The sequence below is a fragment of the Dromiciops gliroides genome, chromosome 3 (genome assembly GCF_019393635.1).
Source record: "Dromiciops gliroides isolate mDroGli1 chromosome 3, mDroGli1.pri, whole genome shotgun sequence".
Taxonomy (NCBI): domain Eukaryota; kingdom Metazoa; phylum Chordata; class Mammalia; order Microbiotheria; family Microbiotheriidae; genus Dromiciops; species Dromiciops gliroides.
This window is the reverse complement of record NC_057863.1, coordinates 522246492-522265493: the sequence shown is the minus strand read 5'-3', so window position 1 is coordinate 522265493 and position 19002 is coordinate 522246492. Positions and strand designations below refer to the sequence as shown.

Genomic DNA, 19002 nt, shown 5'->3' with positions numbered 1-19002 from the left:
CAACCTGGCAAATTTAAGTCACACTATAATTGGACTCCCTTCCTTTCTAGATTTAATTTATGTTTCCCTTTGTGAAACTGGATTACTAAATGTTCTCTGACCTTGACACAATTTCCTGTCTCCAAGCCATCTCCCAGGCCTGGAATACATGCCATCCTCCTGGCTGCCTCAGAAACTTTAGTTTCCTTTGAGGGTAAACCTAAGTACCATTTTTTTTCTGAAGATTTACCTGATCCTCCCAGTTGTTAATGTTCTCTTCCTTCTCAAATTACCTTGTATTTACATTATCTCTGTGTTGTATTCTGCACAGAATTTTCTACTTAAGAAACTTTGTTAAATTGGACTGGGTTTTTTACATCAGTGTGGAGTAGTGAGAGGCTCCCTGAAAGTCAGGAAGACCTGGGTTTCTGGTCCTACCTCTGATACATACTGTCAAAGAGACTCTGGGCAAATCACTTAACTTTCTAAGACTATAAGGTAAAGGAAAGGGAGTTTCTTCTCCCAGGAGTCTCCCAATGAGATCACAGGTCCATTCCAGTTCCAATCTCTCTCTCTATCATTTATGCCAATTCAGTAAGGAAAAAATGGAATTTCAGAAAGTAAATATTTATATTATTTCCATAGGGCATCCCTCGATAAATGTTTGTTAAATTGAATAGCAACTAATATTTATCTAGTGTTTTATAGGTATGAACTTTATGTAGAATTTTGAGCCAAAAAAAAAAAAACAAAAACCTTTGGAGATTATCTAGCCCAACCCCTCCTATTTAGCTGAGGCAGCTAGTTGACTCAATGGCTAGAGTGCTGAGACTGAAGTTAAGATAGACTGGAGTTCCAAAGGAGCCTCAGACATTTACAACTATGTGACCCTGGGTGTGTCACTTAGCCTCAGTTTCCTCAACTGTAAAGTGGGAACAATAATATCACCTCCTTCCAAGGATTGTAAGGATCAGATGAGATAATATTCGTAAAGTTCTTAATATGATGCCTAGTATGCAGTAGTCACTTAATAAATCATTGTTTCTTTCCTTCCTTTCTTTGTAGGTGAAAGAAAAAGGATGCCCAGAGAAGTAGCTTGCCTCAGGGTTAACAGGTTAGTAAACCAAAATGCAAAACCTAGGTCTTCCAACTGAAGAGCAAATGTTCCTTCCAGAGCATACATATCCTCAGATCAGATATCTATATGGTAAAAAGCCTTGTCAATATTTTCCTAAGTTGACTGCTGAGGAAACCAAAAGATAAAATGACTTGAATAAGTCATATAATAAATATATAAATATACTTTTATATAATTGGACTCCCTTCCTTTCTAGACTTATTTTACATTTCCCTTTGTGAAACTGGATTACTAAATGTTCTCTGACCTTGATACTTAATTTCCTGTCTCCAAGCTATCTCCCAGGCCTAGAATACATGCCAACCTCCTGTCTGCCTCTTAGAAACTTTAGTTCCTTTCAGGGTAAGCCTATAACTTTAGTTTCCTTTTGAGGGTAAGTTATACAGCTCTAAGCTGCGGAGCTGGGACTCATGGTTTGGTCTTTTGGCAGCTGCTAAGTAACATAATAGAGTGCAGGGCCTAGAGTCAGAAAGACCTGAGTTCAAATCCAGCCTCATATATTTAGTAGGTATGTGACTCTAAGCAAGTCACTTCATCTCTGTCTGCCTCAGTTTCCTCAATAATGATCAAATGGAAATTATAATAGCACACCCCTCACAGGGTTGCTGTGAGGATCAAATGAGATAATAATTATAAAGTCCTCAGCATCGGGCCTAGCACATAATAGATGCTTATCCCCTTCTCCTTCCCCTCCCCCTTCTGACACTAAGTTCAGTCACTGTATTATGCTGCTATTCCAATGAAAAAATCATATTCATCTAATCATCTCTATGACAAGGACCAACATCCTGCTATTTGGAGGCATATAGATGGTATAACATTTGCATTTTGCTGTATTTTTAGTGGATTGTAGCTTTACACAACCATAGATGCTACAGGAATTTATAGACCAAGGAAGAAGGGTAAAATGTATACACCAGAGAAGGGAGGAATTTACAGAACAGGGGAGGAGAGAGAACAATCGAATAAAACATGATCCAAACTGTTCAGTAAGGGATGTTACCAGGTACCACAGTCCCTAGGACTTGGCGGGACTGGACTGACTGAAGCTAGACAGGAAGTGCCCAGTGAGAAGCAAAGCCTTCAAGATAGATTTGAAAGAAGGAATATGCATGTTCTGACAATGAGGAAGAGGAAGATTATGCCAGGAAGGGGAAGAATCTTGATGTTCTGGAAGGAGTCTGTTGGGTAAAGGGGCACCAGTTGGAGAAGGGTATTCAAGTTCGTGCCTGTGAGTATTCATTTAAATCAGGAGACACCTGGGAGCCATTGTAGGCTTCTCAGCAAGAGAATAACATAATCAGAGTGACACTCAAAATAGTTCTTGTTGCTTTGGATAAGGAAATCCAAAAGGGATAGACAAAAAATCTAGCTCATGATAAATAATCTTCAGTGACAAAAAGAAGCAATTCATACTATTCCAATTTCCCACACCTAACCTTCCCTTTCTAAATGTATATGAGTAGGAGGGGAGGAGATTGTCCTAAAGAATGTACCTGTTCATTTAATTAGGAAAAACAAACCTGAGCCAATACAATTCATGTGGTCTTTGGCTAAAGCTATAAAGCTGACAGGGAAGAAAGGGGGAAAAAAAAACTTTTGAAAAATAAATATAGACTGAACTCCCTGCTGATCCAACCTAATGCTTCCTCATTTTCATTAGAAAAAAAAAAACAACAACAACACAGACTTTAAGAGATCTAAAGAAATAGATGAGCAAGAAAGAACTTTTTAAAAATGAGTCACCTATTGGCACATTCAGGATGAGAAACTATATAAACATCCCAGGCTGGATCAGCAATCACTGAACCAACCATAGGGCTGCGAACAATAGTTTCTTGATAGCAATCATGCACTACTCTGCATTGTGTACTCTGAGTCTTTTGACATGCAGCTGCCTCGCTTTTCCACTGCCTCGGGAAGCTGGAAAAATGAATGACCAACAATGGGGAAAAGCACGGGTAGGTACCTGCATTTTTTTTTCCCTGAGCCTCTATTAACTCAAAGGAGACACTCCTAAGCATATTTGTACCGAGATGCTCTCGATCCATTTAGCAGTACTGTTTGTACTTTTACATTTCTTTGCATAGATGACAGTGTTTGATCTGTTGGGAGTTGTTTCCTTTAATACTAAAGTGCACAAAACTATAATTTTAATGATAAATGAGCCAAAACTTATTCTATCATAGCTTTTTCCTTAGAAAACAGATTGGCACAGTTTGTCCAAAACATATGGGCCAAAACAGGCCCATCTTTGAACCTTGCCATGCCTCAGGATTTGCGTTGTCATAAAACTGTTAAGGGAAGTCAGGATTGTAGTTCAGGAGAGTAAAATCTATATTAATTTAAGGAAAATTTTAATGTCAAAGGAAAAAGTATTCATTAGAAAGCCAGCATAATACAGTGAGTAAAGAGCCAGCCTCAGAATCATGATGATCTTGGCCCAAGTCTCATATCTGACACAAAATGGTTGTGTAACCTTTGACAAGTCACTGAACTTCTCAATGTTCTAAGAAATTCTAAGCAAGATTATAGGCTGCAAAGAAGGTGCCAACATGCTTTGATAAAGGGAATTTCCTTACCCAGGAGTTCTTTCCCAATACTAATGAAATCATAGGTCCATACCATAACCTGTTCAATAATAATCCCCCTCCCTTTACTCTGAAATCCACTAACAATGGCCTTCTTGTTGTTCCTCAAATACAACATTCCATCTTCTGGCTCCAAACATTTTTATCGCCTGTCCCCATACCTAGAAAACTCTAACTCTCTCTCTCTCTCTCTCTCTCTCTCTCTCTCTCTCTCTCTCTCTCTCTCTCTCTCTCTCTCCTCATTTCTGATTCTTGGCTTCCCTAACTTCCTTCAAGTCGCAGATAAAATCACTCTTCTACAAGAAGCCTTTGCCAATCCTTCTTAATACTAGTGCCTTCCCTCTTCTGATTATTTCTAATAGATAGATAGATATAAATAGATAAAAATTATATATGTGTGTATGTATATGATTTGTACATAGTTGTTTGTATGTTGTCTCTCTCCTTGAGGTCGGAAACTATCTTTTGCCTTTCTTTGTAACCCTAGTGCTTAGAACAATGCCTAGAATATAGTAGGTACTTAACTTAATAAATGCTTATTGACTGACTGACCGACTGACAGACAAATATCTGAGAGTAGATCTGAATTCCAATCTTCTGAACTCCAAATTGAGTGCATTAGTACCTAGCTGCTAATAAACTATTAGCTTCTGATTTAATGAATAAAAACCATCATCCCTCATTTTCCTTATAGTATAATGGAAAGAATTCTAGATATGGAGCTGGGAGATTTGGGTTCAAGTCCTAACGCCATCATGTTTATGCTGTATGGTCTTAGGAAAGTCATATTACTTTTGAGATTTAATGGAGATAATAAAACTTGCCTTATTTCATAGGATTGTTGTGGGGATCAAATGAGATCATATATGGGAGAATTTTTTTAAAATGTAAATTGTTATATAAATGAAAGGTATGGTTACCAAGGTATAGCAGCATGTAAGATTGTGTAAAACACTGATATCATTGCAAATGCTCTTGGGGTGGGAAGAGATGGGAAATAGGGAATCCTGGGGGCTCCCGGTTTGGATCCAATAGAATATGTTCTAAGTGATTTAGAAATGTTGAGAAACCCTGGAATCAATGCATTCCCCTAAAAATGCTCTGGAAACCTGGTACCAGTTGGGGATCCATGTCAATCTCATCTCAAGAAATCTGTGGACTATAGCTAGTGTCTCTTAACCCCCCAGTTATGGAAGGTATATGACATGACCAGCAGCATTCAGGGAGACAGCTGTTTTCAGTGCACCCAAATACTGAGTCACACTCAACTGGCCAAAAGAAAGATAGGAATGTGCATGTATATACATTTCTACAACACACATTACATTCATAACTTTTCTATTTCGTTAAATTACAATAACAGCCCTTCTGACCAGCAATTATGTTATATTTTGACAGGCCACAAGCCACATTGCTTGGCTAATGTACCAATATTCTCATTCATTAGTGTAGTAATTTAACTTATGGATTGTAACTTTATAACTTATAACAGTTATAAACTAACAATTATAAAACAACAGAGTTGACTGAGGCTAATAAATGTTAAGTGACTTGCTCAGGGTCATACTTTACAAATTTAATTAATAAATCTCAAGAAGGATTGGGGAATTTTTTTCTGGAGGCCATAGATACCAAAGGGGTAATATAAACTATTTTGTTGATTGCTTTTTAAATCAATGATTTATTCATTGACTAATAGACAGCTCCCAATGGGAAGGAAAAACAGCAATTTTGATCAAATCCTGAATTTTCAAAGCCAATACCTTTTCCTTGATCCCCTTAGTGAACTAGTGTCTGGGGGCAATGAGCAGCTGGGCAGCTCAGTTTAAAAAAAAAAAGAAATAGCAAAAAATCACTTTCATTCTCCATAACAGGAATACCTCAAGAACTTCTATTCATATGATCCTGAAGAACGAATAAACAATTTAGAAGACAAAATAAAAGAAATGCAAAAATTCTTTGGCCTACCACAAACAGGAATTTTAAACACCAACACCATGGAAATAATTCAGAAACCTAGATGTGGAGTACCTGATGTTGGACAATTCAGTTTGTTTCCTGGGAGACCTAAATGGTCTTCCAAAGTAGTGACCTACAGGTTAGTTTCACTTGAGTTCATTTTGGCAAAGCAATGAAAACCATTATACAAGGAATCAATTATTGCTTTCTTTTCTGGCTACCAGGGTTGCCTCTTATACTCGGGACCTGTCTAAAGCAACAGTGGATTATTTAGTCCAGAAGGCTCTTGACATGTGGAGCAAAGCTTCAACACTGACCTTCAAGAAAGTGAGGAGAGGAAATGCAGACATTGTCATTGGTTTTGCCAGAGGAGGTAATGCTGATCCTTTTAAACAAATCCTTTTTTTCCATTGTATGGTGATCTTGATAGACTTCAACAAATACAATCATTGCCATGTATAAAGAACAGAAGAAAATTGTATACGAAGCTATGAATCTCAATTACATTTGGCTATTTTTAAACATATCATAAATTTAACACTAATTAAAATATTGTAATGTTTGTGATTTTCCCAAATTTCCCTTTTTTCTAATGTGTGTGTTTTCTCAATGTTACATTAAGATTTATTTATTTTTTGTCATCACCATTCCTCCCTCTCCCAATTCTCCTACCATCCTGAAACAGACAATTCAGTATTTTAAACATTTTCAGAAACCATGTTATTTTCCTCAATGCTATTATAAAATTTAGAAATCACTGCTGGGTTAACATGGACTGGGGTACAAAGCCTACTCTACCTACCTAAGGAACCCCTATGCCCTAAACTAAGGAAGATAATCAAAGTCAATTTCAGTACTAGAAGGGTCTGGTTTCTTTTTTTTGTGAGGCATTTGGGGTTAAGTGACTTGCCCAGGGTCACACAGCTAGTAAGTGTCAAGTGTCTGAAGCTGGATTTGAACTCAGGTCCTCCTGAATCCAGGACCAGTGCTTTATCCACTGCACCACCTAGCTGCCCCTGAAGGGTCTGGTTTCAAAAGAGAAAGAGACTACATTCTCTTTTTTCATATTCTTTGGTTTGTTTTTTTTAACCCCAACCTTGGGGCCTTGTGTATAATTTACATATGCCTTAGGGTTAGCTTCAGATCTAGGTTTCTGAAGGTATTAAATGTACAATAAGAATCAGGTATGTGACGGTATTCATTTCCTTCACACAAATGCACATTGACAGTAAGACTTAAACTAGACAAGCAGCAGTACTACCATATCCAGCCAAAAAGTTGATACTTAAAACCACCTAAAACTAAAGCAATTTGTGGGGATACCGATTAAGGCTTTTACATTTCACCTTGGCTCTGCACTATCCAAACAACTCCCATAACATGAGTTCTGACAAAATAGGACAAACTTAGACTGATCCTCTTGTTGGTGGTCTCTTCGAGAACCCTAAAGCAATTTCTGGGAACTCCTCCTCTTGCCACAATTCAGCTCTGATGAAAAGAACTCAGATCCCTCAGACTACCATAGTCTGGATATGTTCATCTAGGGGATAGATATTCATTCAGGTAAAATCAGGAAAGAACAAAACAACAAACACAAAAGTGGAAAAAAAACCAGACAAGGACCCAGCACAAATTCACCTGGCTGAGTCCCCCAGCATTATTTACCTCAAACATGTCACCATGATGCTGGAATAAAGAATGGCCCACCTTTCCTCACCCCTGACTGAAAGTCTCACAATTACATGATGCTACATGAAAGGTCAAAAAGAAAGGGGAAAGGAAGAAAAAGAGAAGGAGAGAGAGGAAGGGAAACAATAAGAGGGAGACAGAGTGGGAGAGAAAGAGAGGAGGTCTCTCCTCTTTTAGCTCACAGTAGCCCATCACTCTAGGGCCACTGTCACAGCCAGGGAGGGGAATGAAGGTGGAACTCAGGGTTTGTCATGTTATTATACCAAAGTGCCAAGTCCATTTAGTTCTAGATATATGACATGACCAGCAGCATCCAGGGAGACCGTTGTATTCGGTGTACCCAAATACTGAGTTACACTCAAGTGGCCAAAAGAAAGATAGGAATGTGCATGTATATACATTTCTACAACCCACATTATATTCATAACTTTTCTGTTTTGTTAAATTACAATAACAGCCCTTCTGACCAGCAATTATGTTATATTTTGACAGACCACAAGCCACATTGCTTGGCTAATGTACCAATATTTTCATTCATTAGTGTAGTAATTTAACTTATGGATTATAACTTTATAACTTATAACAGTTATAAACTAACTAACAATTATAAAACTTAACAGAGTTGACTGAAGCTAATAAATGTTAAGTGACTTACTCAGGGCCATTCAGGTAATGTGTAGGAGAGGCAGGATTTGAATCAAGATCTTTGTGAATTCAATTTCAGTACTCTATTAAATGAGATTATGTAAAACATTTTTTACCACAACATGCTATATAAATGTCAACTATTGTTAGATTATCCATTATAGAGTTGCTATCTCTTTTCCAGGGTATCTGTTTAGTATCAACATAAAATTTTATAAATAACAAGAATTTTTAATATGAACAGGACTGAAATATGTGTCACCCATACACATTAATTATGAATATTTGCTGGTCTCTAATGATGCAAGTCAAGTTAGAGTCTTCCAAAATTGAATGGTCGGTTTAATGTGCATATTGAGAGAGAACATGGAATGGTAGGTGGAGACAGTCACTCAGCCAAGGAGACCCAGATTTAAGTCTTATCTCTCCCACATACCACCTGTGTGACCCTGGTAAAATCACTTAAACTCTGTGACCCAGAGGTAGCTTTCCATGCCTATATGTTAAAGAGAATGTGCTGGTCTGAATTTATAGTTCTTCAACAGGAACTTCCTATGTCACAAAATCACAAAGCCATCCAAAAATATTTTTAAGTTTTTATTAGCTAACATTAACTAGTTTACTTTGAACTTTAGCTACAGTATCATATAGATGAAGAAAGCTATTAATGATATATTTGTGATACTTGATGACCAAACTTTAATTCAGCATAATTACTTACTGTTTGCAGAGAACTATACTAGAAAATGGAGATCTAAATTTTTAGCAAAGACAAGGGTTCTTTTCTTATTTAGCTTAATAGAGCAATAACACAACTATAATAAGAAATAATATGTCATAAGCACCAGGTGGCATAGTGGGTAGAATGCTGGGCCTGGAGTCAGGAAGACTCTTCTTTATGAGTTCAAATCTGGCCTCAGACACTAGCTATAAGACCCTAAGCAAGTCATTTAACCCAGTTTGCCTCAGTTCTGCATCTGTAAAATGAACTAGAGAAGGAAATGACAAATACTCCAGTATCTTTGCCAAGAAAACCCTAAATGGGGTCACAAAGAGTCTGATTAAAATTAAAAATGACTGAATGACAATAAATACATAAGATGCATGATAGTTACATATAAAGCATAAAAAGAATACAATAATAACTAGCATTTCTGTAGCAACTATTGTGTGCCAGGTGCTATGTTAAGCACTTTACAAATATAATGTCACAAGGTCCTCACAACAACCCTGGGAGTTAGGTTCTATTATTATCTCCATTTCACAGTTGAGGAAACTGAAGCTTCAGTGACTTACCTAAGTTCACATAGCTAGTAAGTATCAAAGACTAGATCTAAACTCAAGTCTGCCTGACTCCCACCCAACTTTAACCACCAAGATAACCTATCTGCTTAAATTTTTTTTTAATTATTTGTTAGGTCAAAAGAAGGAAGGCGGGGAGAGTTGTTTCTGAATGAAGGAATCAGTAAAGACTTCATAGATGAGGTGGCTTTTAAATTCAACTTTAAAGGAGTGTTAGAAACCTGCTTAATTCCAGATGGTAATGCCTCACCCAACTCTCAATAATAAATGAGAATTATGTAGTACTTTTATGTTTGGCAAAACATTTTTTATAGATTAACACACTTGATCTTTACAACAACCCTGGGGAGGTAGGTGCTATTATTAGCCTAATTTTATAGATAAGGAAAGTGAAGCCTAAAACAGGATTTGAAGTCGTTTTCTGACTCCAAGCCTAGCACTCTATCCACCTGCCCGCCTCTCAAAATATTTATCTCCAATAACATAAATCCAATGGATATCAAAAATCCTCCCCTACAGATGGTCACCCTAAATCACCAATTACTTAAATTATTTCTAGACAATATTAGTATAATTCATAGTCCTTTTATTCCCCCAATGAGCCTGGGAAATAGATTAGCAAGTAAGATATTTCAGGAGCACTGGACTGAGAAACAGAAAACCTGTGCTTGGAATCCCAACCCTAGGACTCATGCCATGTGTCTGCAGGCAAGTCATTTCCCCAATCTGGGTCTTAGTTCTCTTAATCATAAGATTAGAGGGTTATACCAGATAATCTCTAAAATGTTGTGATTCTGTGAATTTTGTACCAAATGATGCCCTAATAATCTAAAAGTATAAATGTGCTTACCAAAGAATCCAGCTGCTCTAAGGAAAGCATTGGTCTACTTGGAGCATGAAGTTCATACATGACATATATAAAAAGGGATATAAAACTACATACAAGACCATTTTGTGTTTTCTTTCTGATGAAAAAAGGATAGCAGGATAACCTTGTGCTCATGTTCCAGTATTCTTTCCCTATCTCTAGCACTGATTTACATGTGCACATCTCTGAATAAAACAAGGTTCCTATAGTCTATGCTGGTCTGCTTAATGAGAAAACTATCACTTAATCAGTTAGAAGGCACAGGGGATAGAACACAGAACCTGGAGTCAAGAATATCCGAGTTCAAATCTCGCCTCAGACACTTACTAGGTGTATAAGTCACTTAACTTCTGTCTGCCTGTTTCCTCGACTGTAAAATGGGAGTGATAATACCACCTATCTCATAGGGCTGAATCAAATGTTGTGAGGATCAAATGAGATAATAGTTGTATAGTGTTTAGTATGATGCCTGGCACATGGTAGGTGCTTAATAAATGTTAGAGCCAAGGAAGCCTATCCATACCATAGAATTGAGCTGGAAAAGGACCTAAAAGTCATTGAATTTAGCTGCCTTATTTTACAGATGAAAGAACTGAGGCTCAAATCTAGGGATCTTTCAGTTCTACCAGGCTGTGTCCAGTGTGCAGGCTTTGAGCTCAGTGCCTATTCAATACCACATTTAGTGTCTAGCTACATAGATTTAATCACTGGAATATTTCCAGAGGTTAAAAAAAAGTTTAATACTAATTCCTGTCTTCTTAGAGAAGCCAATGACTTCTGTGTGTTTTTTTTCCTTAGTTCATGGGGACTTCAATCCATTTGATGGACCAGGAGGAATCCTGGCTCATGCATTTGCACCAGGAGAAGGCTTAGGAGGAGATGCTCACTTTGATAATGATGAGCAATGGAGTGATGGCAGCAGATTAGGTAATGGTTTTCCATGTTCCTTCCCACCTAAAGTAGAAAACCTGGAGGCAAAATGTCTCACTGGGTACTTAAATGTGCCATTTAAATCTGAAAATGGCAAAGTTTTAATACGAATAAATATGTTAAACTTTTAGCTTCCTCCTTTAGGTGGGAGAGAGGTATCATACATCCTATGCAATTGTACAACCATTTAAATACCTACAATGGGTCAGAAACTGGCCAAGGCACTGGGTGATACAAAGACCAAAAGAAAAAAACACACAATACAGTCTCTTGTCCTCAAGGTGCTTACCCTCTCCTAGATGGGGTGGGAATGGGCTCTAACGTGTAACAAATAAGAAGGGAGCTTAGAAATAGGAACTTTGGGTTTCACATGTTCTAGGAAGTCAGAGAACTTCAAAGTAGTGAAAGCCAGTGATACTTCCTTATGTAAACCCAAATCAGGAGAAAATAGAAGGCTGGGGAAAGGAAGAAAGAAAGAAAGAAAGAAAGAAAGAAAGAAAGAAAGAAAGAAAGAAAGGAAGGAAGGAAGGAAGGAAGGAAGGAAGGAAGGAAGGAAGGAAGGAAGGAAGGAAGGAAGGAAGGAAGGAAGGAAGGAAGGAAGGAAGGAAGGAAGGAAGGAAGGAAGGAAGGAAGGAAGGAAGGAAGGAAGGGAAAGAAGAAAGAAAGAAAGAAAGAAAGAAAGAAAGAAAGAAAGAAAGAAAGAAAGAAAGAAAGAAAGAAAGAAAGAAAGAAAGGAAGGAAGGAAGAAAGGAAGAAAGGAAGGAAGAAAGGAAGAAAGGAAGAAAGGAAGGAAGAAAGGAAGGAAGAAAGGAAGGAAGAAAGGAAGGAAGAAAGAAAGAAAGAAAGATGCTATTCACTTTCCCCCACTTACTCCCCTGTTCAGGTGTCCCGTGTACCAGAGTAATCAACTCTCAGACAAATACAAAGCAGTGCCAATTCTGATGTCTCCCTTTAACCTTGCAGTCTAACTGGTTCACACCTTCCCTTGGGGTGAAAGGAGAGAAGTAAATTTTAATTTTTATTTAAATGTCTTTCTTAGGAGCTGACTAGAGTTTATTCAGGCAGTCCAGTTACCAAATTGAATGTCTTGTGTTACTTAACCTACTTAAACTTTTTATTTCTAGATTCCTGAAACAAGGCTATACGAGAAATAAATCAATTTGGTTTTGTTGTTTAGTCATTTTTCAGTCATTTCTAACTTTTTATGACCCTATTTGGGGTTTTCTTGGCAAAGATACTGAAATGGTTTGCCGTTTGCTTCTCCAGTTTGTTTTACAGATGAGGAAAGTGAGACAAACAGGATTAGTGACAAAAGGTGACAAACCTAAACAAGGCTTACTGCAGCTCCCAATCCATACCAATCTCCCTCCAAATCCACTCTCAAACTATGTTAAAAAATTTAAAATATGTATCTATAGAGCAAATAATTGAGAATTATATTTTGAGAAATTCTTGAGTTGCAATAATTTAATATAATATTGTAATTGTCATAATAATAAGTTTGTAACAATTTACTGTCCCTTTTATTTTAGGAATTAACTTTTTATTTGCTGCTACTCATGAACTTGGCCATTCCTTGGGGTTAGGTCATTCTTCGGATCCTGAAGCTGTGATGTACCCTACCTATAGCTATAAAAACCCAGAGGACTTTGGTCTGTCAGAGGATGATATCAAAGGGATTCAGAAGCTTTATGGTAAGGTTCAGGATTTTCAGCACAAATTTTCACATCTTTCAGGATTTTAGAGCCATTTTCATGGTAGGCTTGAAGAGGAAAAGCTGACTAATGGGCATCGACATGGAAAGTAAGCACTATAAGTTGGGATTTTTTTGTCTTTTAATCATAGAATCCACAGGTATTTGTATCCTAACCATTTTCTTTTACCTCAAGTGATTGATTCAAAATGTTTAATAAATGAATGTTTTGATCATTTAATGAAATTAAGACATCTCACTGATGAAATCAATAATAGCTCACCTTTAGATAGAATTTTGCTCACAACACTGTAAGTAATGTAATTTTCTTAGAAACTCAGGGAAACTTCCTACCTTTCCAGTCCTCTTACACCTCATTTTCCTATGTGTACTCTGTGATCCAAGAACAAGACCTCCTTGTTCTTCCTCACATACAACACTGCTGACTCCAGGCGTTTTCATTGGCTGTTCTCCATCCCAAGAATGTTCTTCCTCATTTCCATGGCTTAGTTTCCCTGGCTTTATTCAAGTCTCAGCCAAAGTCTCACCTTCTTTCTCAGTCCTCTAATCTGAATACCTTCATTTGAAGATTATTTCTAATTTAGCCTGTGTATAAATTGTTTATAACTGTTTGCATGTTGTCTTCCCCATTAAACTGTGGACTCCTCAAGCTCAGGCACTGTTTTTTGCCTTTCTTTTTATCCTCTGCCTGATATTAGTAGGCACTTGCTAAATGGTAGTTGATCAGGGTACTGACAGTTCCAAGTTACCTGGAAGCCACCTAGTCCCACCCATACCTGCAGAAGAATGCCCCTGCAACAACCCCAACAAATGCTCTTCCAGCCTCCACCAGAAAGTTTCTAGGCCTCCCATGGCATCCCGTTCCAACTGTGGATAACTCTAACCATTAGGAAGCTTTTCACTCCATTAAACAAATATGCTTCTCTATAATCTTTCATCCAGTATTCCTAGTCTTTGACCCTCTTAAGCCAAGCTAAGCAAGCCTGACCACTCTTCCATTTGACAGTCCGTCAAATATAACCTTCACTTCTTATTTCCTCCATGTTAAATATCCCCTGTTCCTTCCACCAATCCTCACATGGCATGGCGCAGGGGTCACTTACCATCCCGATCACCCTCCTCTGGAGGGTGTCAATGTTTCCCCTAAAATGTGGCATCCAAAACTGAATACAATTTCACTATGGCCTGACCAAAGTAGAATAGAGAATTTAACCTCCCTCATTCTAGACACTGTGCTTCTCAATTGCCCTAAGACAGAATTATCTCTTTTGACAGCTATGTTGCTCCACTGAATCATATTGACCTTATTGTTCTGTCATTTTTTTGGTCACATCTGACTCTTTGTAACTCCTTTTAGAGTTTTCTTAGCAGAGATATTGTAGTGGTTTGCATTTCCTTCTCCAGCTCATTCTGCAAATAAGGAAACTGGTTAAGTGGCTTGCCCAGGGTCACAGAGCTAGTAAGTGTCTGAGACCTGATGAACTCAGGAAGATGAGTTTTCCTGACTCCAGACAGGGCACTCTATATACTGCACCACTTAGCTGCTTCCATTGACTATATGATAGCCCACTAAATCTCCCAGATCTTTTTCACACAAACTCATCCACCTCATTTATGTTTTTGAAATCACTTCTTTGGTGCCAATTTTAACGAGGTGGTAATTCTCCATAACAAGATTTGCATTTCCACTGATCATGAGCAATGTTCTCTTTTCTCTCTGAGCACACATTCCCCTATTTGGAATGCCCAGAATTTATACAAAGGCTGTAGTGTACTTAGTTAACTGCCATCACACCGGGCCTTGACTCCAACTCTGGATCCATCAAGTTTATGACAAGCTTTATGAAATGCTCCCTTTATTCTGGTCAGCCTACTCAATAGTGGAACCAGAAGGCAGAGGCTGATTTTTTTTTACCCAAATGAAGAATTCTACTTACATCTCCATTAAATTTCATCCTAGGAGATACAATCTCATTGCCTATCAAGATCCTTCTAATTCTGGTGCTGTTGTCCAAAGTGTTAGTTATCCCTCCCTGCTTTGTGCCATCGGCAAATTGAAAAGCATGTCATCCACTTCACACTGACTAGCTGTGTGACCCTGGGCAAGTCACTTAACCCTCATTGCTCTGCTAAAAAAAGAAAGAAAAAGAAAAGAAAAGCATGGCATGCTCACCTCCAAGTCATTGATAGAGAGTTTGAACAGAACAAGAAAAGATGCATGAGGATTTTCACTAGAGAATTCACTTCAAGTTGACATCCATCTCTTAATCCATTCATCATTGGATCCAATGATTCAAACATTTACATATTTACCAGAACACACTATCTCCTACTCGATGTCTCTTCAAATGTCTTGCTGAAATATTATTATATTATATCTACAACATTCCCCTGATGTGATAATAATAATAGCATAAGAAAAACTAGTTTTTACATAGTACCTTAAGGTTTGTAAAGTATTTTACAAGTGTTATTTCATTTGATCCCCTCAATAACCCTGGGAGGTAGTTATGATTATTATTCCTCTTTTGCAGATGGAGAAACTGAGGCAGGCAGAGGTTAAGAGACTTGCCTAGGGCCAGACAGCCAGTACACCTATGAATCAGGATTTGGATCTAAGTCTTCTGTCTTCAAGTCCAGAACTCTATCCACTGGCCCACCTTGCTCCCTCTTTAGATGTATCAATCTGATTACTGTGTCAAAAAAAAAAGGAACTGGGCTTAGTCTAGCATGACCTTTCCTAGATAAAACCATTCTGGCTCTTATTGATCAGCCTTTCCCTTTCTAGATGCTAACAACAGCAGCAACCAAAAAAAATTACACACGTTCTACAATTTTGCTAGGAAATGAAGGCAGGCAATTTCACTTTGCAAATAAGGAAATCATAACTTAGATTAAGTAATTTACCTAAGGTCATAAAACTAGCAACTATTAGAGTTAGCACTTGAACCCAACCCCCCTGACTCTTAATCCAGGTCTCTTTCCATTATACCTCATTTCCTCACTTTGTATTGTGCTTACAGCAGATGTATAATTCCTTTCCTAGCATGTGAGGCGATTGATGAGCAGAAAAGCAACTATTATTAAGTATCTACTATGCCCCAGGTATTGTGCCTAGAGCTGGGAAATACAAAGAAAGCTCCCAAAATAGCTCTTTAGTTCAGTGAGCTCACGGAAGGACGGAGAGATACAAACTGGATACAGACAGAATAAATCAGAGGGTAGTCTCAGAGGCAAGACTTTCAGATTAAAGAGGAGAGGGAAAGGCCTCTAGCAGAAGGTGAGACTTTAGCTGAGGCTTGAAGGAGCCGGGAAAATAAAGAGGCAGAGAGGAGGAGGAGGAGGAGAGTCCTGGCATGGGGAGCAGTCAGTGAGAATGTCCATAATTAGGAGATGGGGTATCATAGAGAACAATGAGGAGACCAGAGTTCTAGACCGCAGAGTATGCAGAAGGGAGTTAGATACAGGAGGCTAAAAGGAAAAGGTGGTTTTATATTTGATCCCAGAGGCAATGGGGAGTCTCTGGATTTTACTGAATAGGGGTGACATGTTCAAACAGGGAGTAGATAGGTGGTGCAGTGGATGCAGCACCAGGCCTGGAATCAGGAAAACTCATCTTCCTGAGTTCAAATCTGGCTTCAGACACTTACTAGCTGTGTGACCCTGGGTAAAGTCACCTAACCCTGCTTGCCTCAGTTTCCTCATCTGTAAAATGAGCTGGAGAAGGAAATGGCAAACCACTCTGCTCTCTTTGCCAAGAAAACCTCAAATGGGATCATAAAGTGTCAGACACAACTAAACAACCAATGTTCAAATGGCTTTTTAGGAAGGTCGATTTGAGAGCTGAGTAGAGGATAGATTGGAGTAGAGAGAGACCTAAAACAGGAACTAAAAATAGCTATCCCTATCTATATCCCAAGTGTCCTCCTCTGTCCGGGTAATACAGAACATTCAACAGGGCTAGTTGCTCTGGCACATTGGGTGGATGCCCTGTGGTGAATGTATAGGCTATGGACAAGAGTCATGTAGTATGGGCAGGCGTGGATGATTTGCAATTTGAATCACTGGGGAGAACATCTAAATCAGTGAAATAATAAATCCAATTAAATTGGTATTTACAAGTTTTGATCCAGGACCTTTCTCTCCACTTAAAAAAAAAAACCCTTAGTTTATGTCTTTGCAATTTTTTTCTTTGTGTTTTATACAATGCCATAACGTTCTCTTCTCTCAACAGGAAAGAGAAGATAATTTCAGAACTGCAACCTTAACAGAAAATGCACATTCAACAGACTATCTACTACATTCCTGATCTATCAAAATGCTTTTATTTTATCATGATATCCTATAACAACTGAAATGCTTCTAAATGAATGGCTTTATATGGAAATCAAGGAATAAGACATAAAAGCACAATGTTTTATTTCATTAATTCATTGATTTTATTCAGCAAACATTTATTAATTAGTTCACAACGTGAACTAAGGACTTCTGTCACAGACAGTCCACATCATCAGGGATGACTAGTCTCATTATTTTTATTCAAGTTCACATAATCCTGTGACTGGTACCAACACCAAAGCTTCCGAGCCTCCGTTGTCATATTGAAAGCAGAAGCAACACAGCCACAACTGAGCAGACTGGTACCCAGAACAAGGGCAGGTTTGTCTTAGAACAGAATCCTACAATTGAGGCTCCAGCCAGATAAAATCACACAGCAATCTGGTTGCAGAACTAGAAATAGATGTTGGGTGACCCAAAATGTCCCAAATCCTAGCCTAAGTGTTCTTTCTACCACACTACTCCCCAACCTGACTTTCTTGAATGTGTAGGGGCACCCAATTCTCTGCCATTTATGCATCTGCCAAGAGGGAATATTAAACTCTGCCTGGGAAGGACTTCCAAATGCTTCTATTTCTCCCAGAAAAAAAAACTAGATCCACTTTGGAAGTAGTCACCAACTCACCATGGGCATCAAACAGTTTCTGCCAAACAAGTAGAAAAGAAAGTCATTTTATATCCATTGTCCCTGAGAACTTGCCCAAAGTTCTGTTGACCAACCAGTTTGGGGAATTCTTTGTTAGTTTGTCACAGAAGCACGCTAGAGATTGACCAGATTGTCTCTGACTCCTTTTCTGCTTCCAGCACCATGGTTCTATGAAGTATGATTGGAAGCCCCTACTATATTATTTACTAAAATAAGTGGGGATATAAGAGTGAGCATGTACCATGAGCACTAAAAGTAACAGAATTCTAAGTGCTATATAAAAAGTCTTAAGCTATTTAATTTTAAAACCAGACATGAAAAAGAAGGGGAAGAAAAGGGACAGATCTATTCATAGAATAAAAAGTCACATTCTTGATTCTGGTATATGCCCCCAATATCAATCACCAGGGATTAATGTTCCAATATCCTTTGTCAATGCCAGTTAATATCACTCTAGTTGTCATTTAACCATTTGATAGCTCTTCAATAAGCAGTTAACATCAATTAGCTTTATTTATTTTTTATTCATTTTGAACTTAAGTACAAAAAGACAAAAAAAAATTTCCATGTACACAGCACAACAGAAAAAAAGGATTTGGTTGAAACCATGAATCTCCATTTCACACTGTTTACTTTAAAAAAAAAAACTATGTAATAAATACTACACATTGTTTTTAAAACTACTCTCTTTTCTGTGCTTCCTCCTGAGTTTTCTTTTGTTCTCTGTGGTATACTTTTTATTTTTTTTTCTCCTTCTTCCCACCCCCCACTCCACACTAGAGAAGGCCACCATTTGGCACAAACTCATTTGACTTTTCCAAACTTTCAAAGTTCACAAGGTCATTTAATCTCCAATACTCCACATTTGTGATGAGAAAAAATAATAATAAACACAACAGGTGCAGAAGAAACAGTAGGGCCATGCATTCCTAGCCACGTGGCAGCCTGGGTAAGGAGACATGATAGCCAACTGTTCTCCCCACCTACCCAAGGGCTAATGGCGATTCTAATTTACTCAACAGCTGCCAGAGAGAGACCCAGCTCAAGTTTCTTCACTGGAACCTTTGTAAGTCCCTCTCCATTCAAAACAGTCATCAAATATCAGTGCATACCTGGGATGGAGGGCAGGACCTCCATTACATACCATAATGCATTCCTGAAACCAGGCACCCAAGCATCTATGTTAGTTGGCATCAGGCATAA

The 19002-nt window shown here is 38.1% G+C and overlaps 1 protein-coding gene across 1 annotated transcript; it reads left to right on the top strand.

The window, feature by feature from the left end:
- The first annotated feature begins 2913 nt into the window (after positions 1-2913).
- Positions 2914-18385, top strand: MMP7 (matrix metallopeptidase 7). The gene is made up of 6 exons (XM_043991266.1): positions 2914-3078; positions 5583-5806; positions 5892-6040; positions 10970-11098; positions 12634-12795; positions 17050-18385. The coding sequence occupies exons 1-6, from the start codon at positions 2968-2970 to the stop codon at positions 17061-17063; spliced, it is 789 nt and encodes a 262-aa protein (XP_043847201.1). The 5' UTR covers positions 2914-2967; the 3' UTR covers positions 17064-18385.
- Positions 18386-19002: the final 617 nt, after the last annotated feature.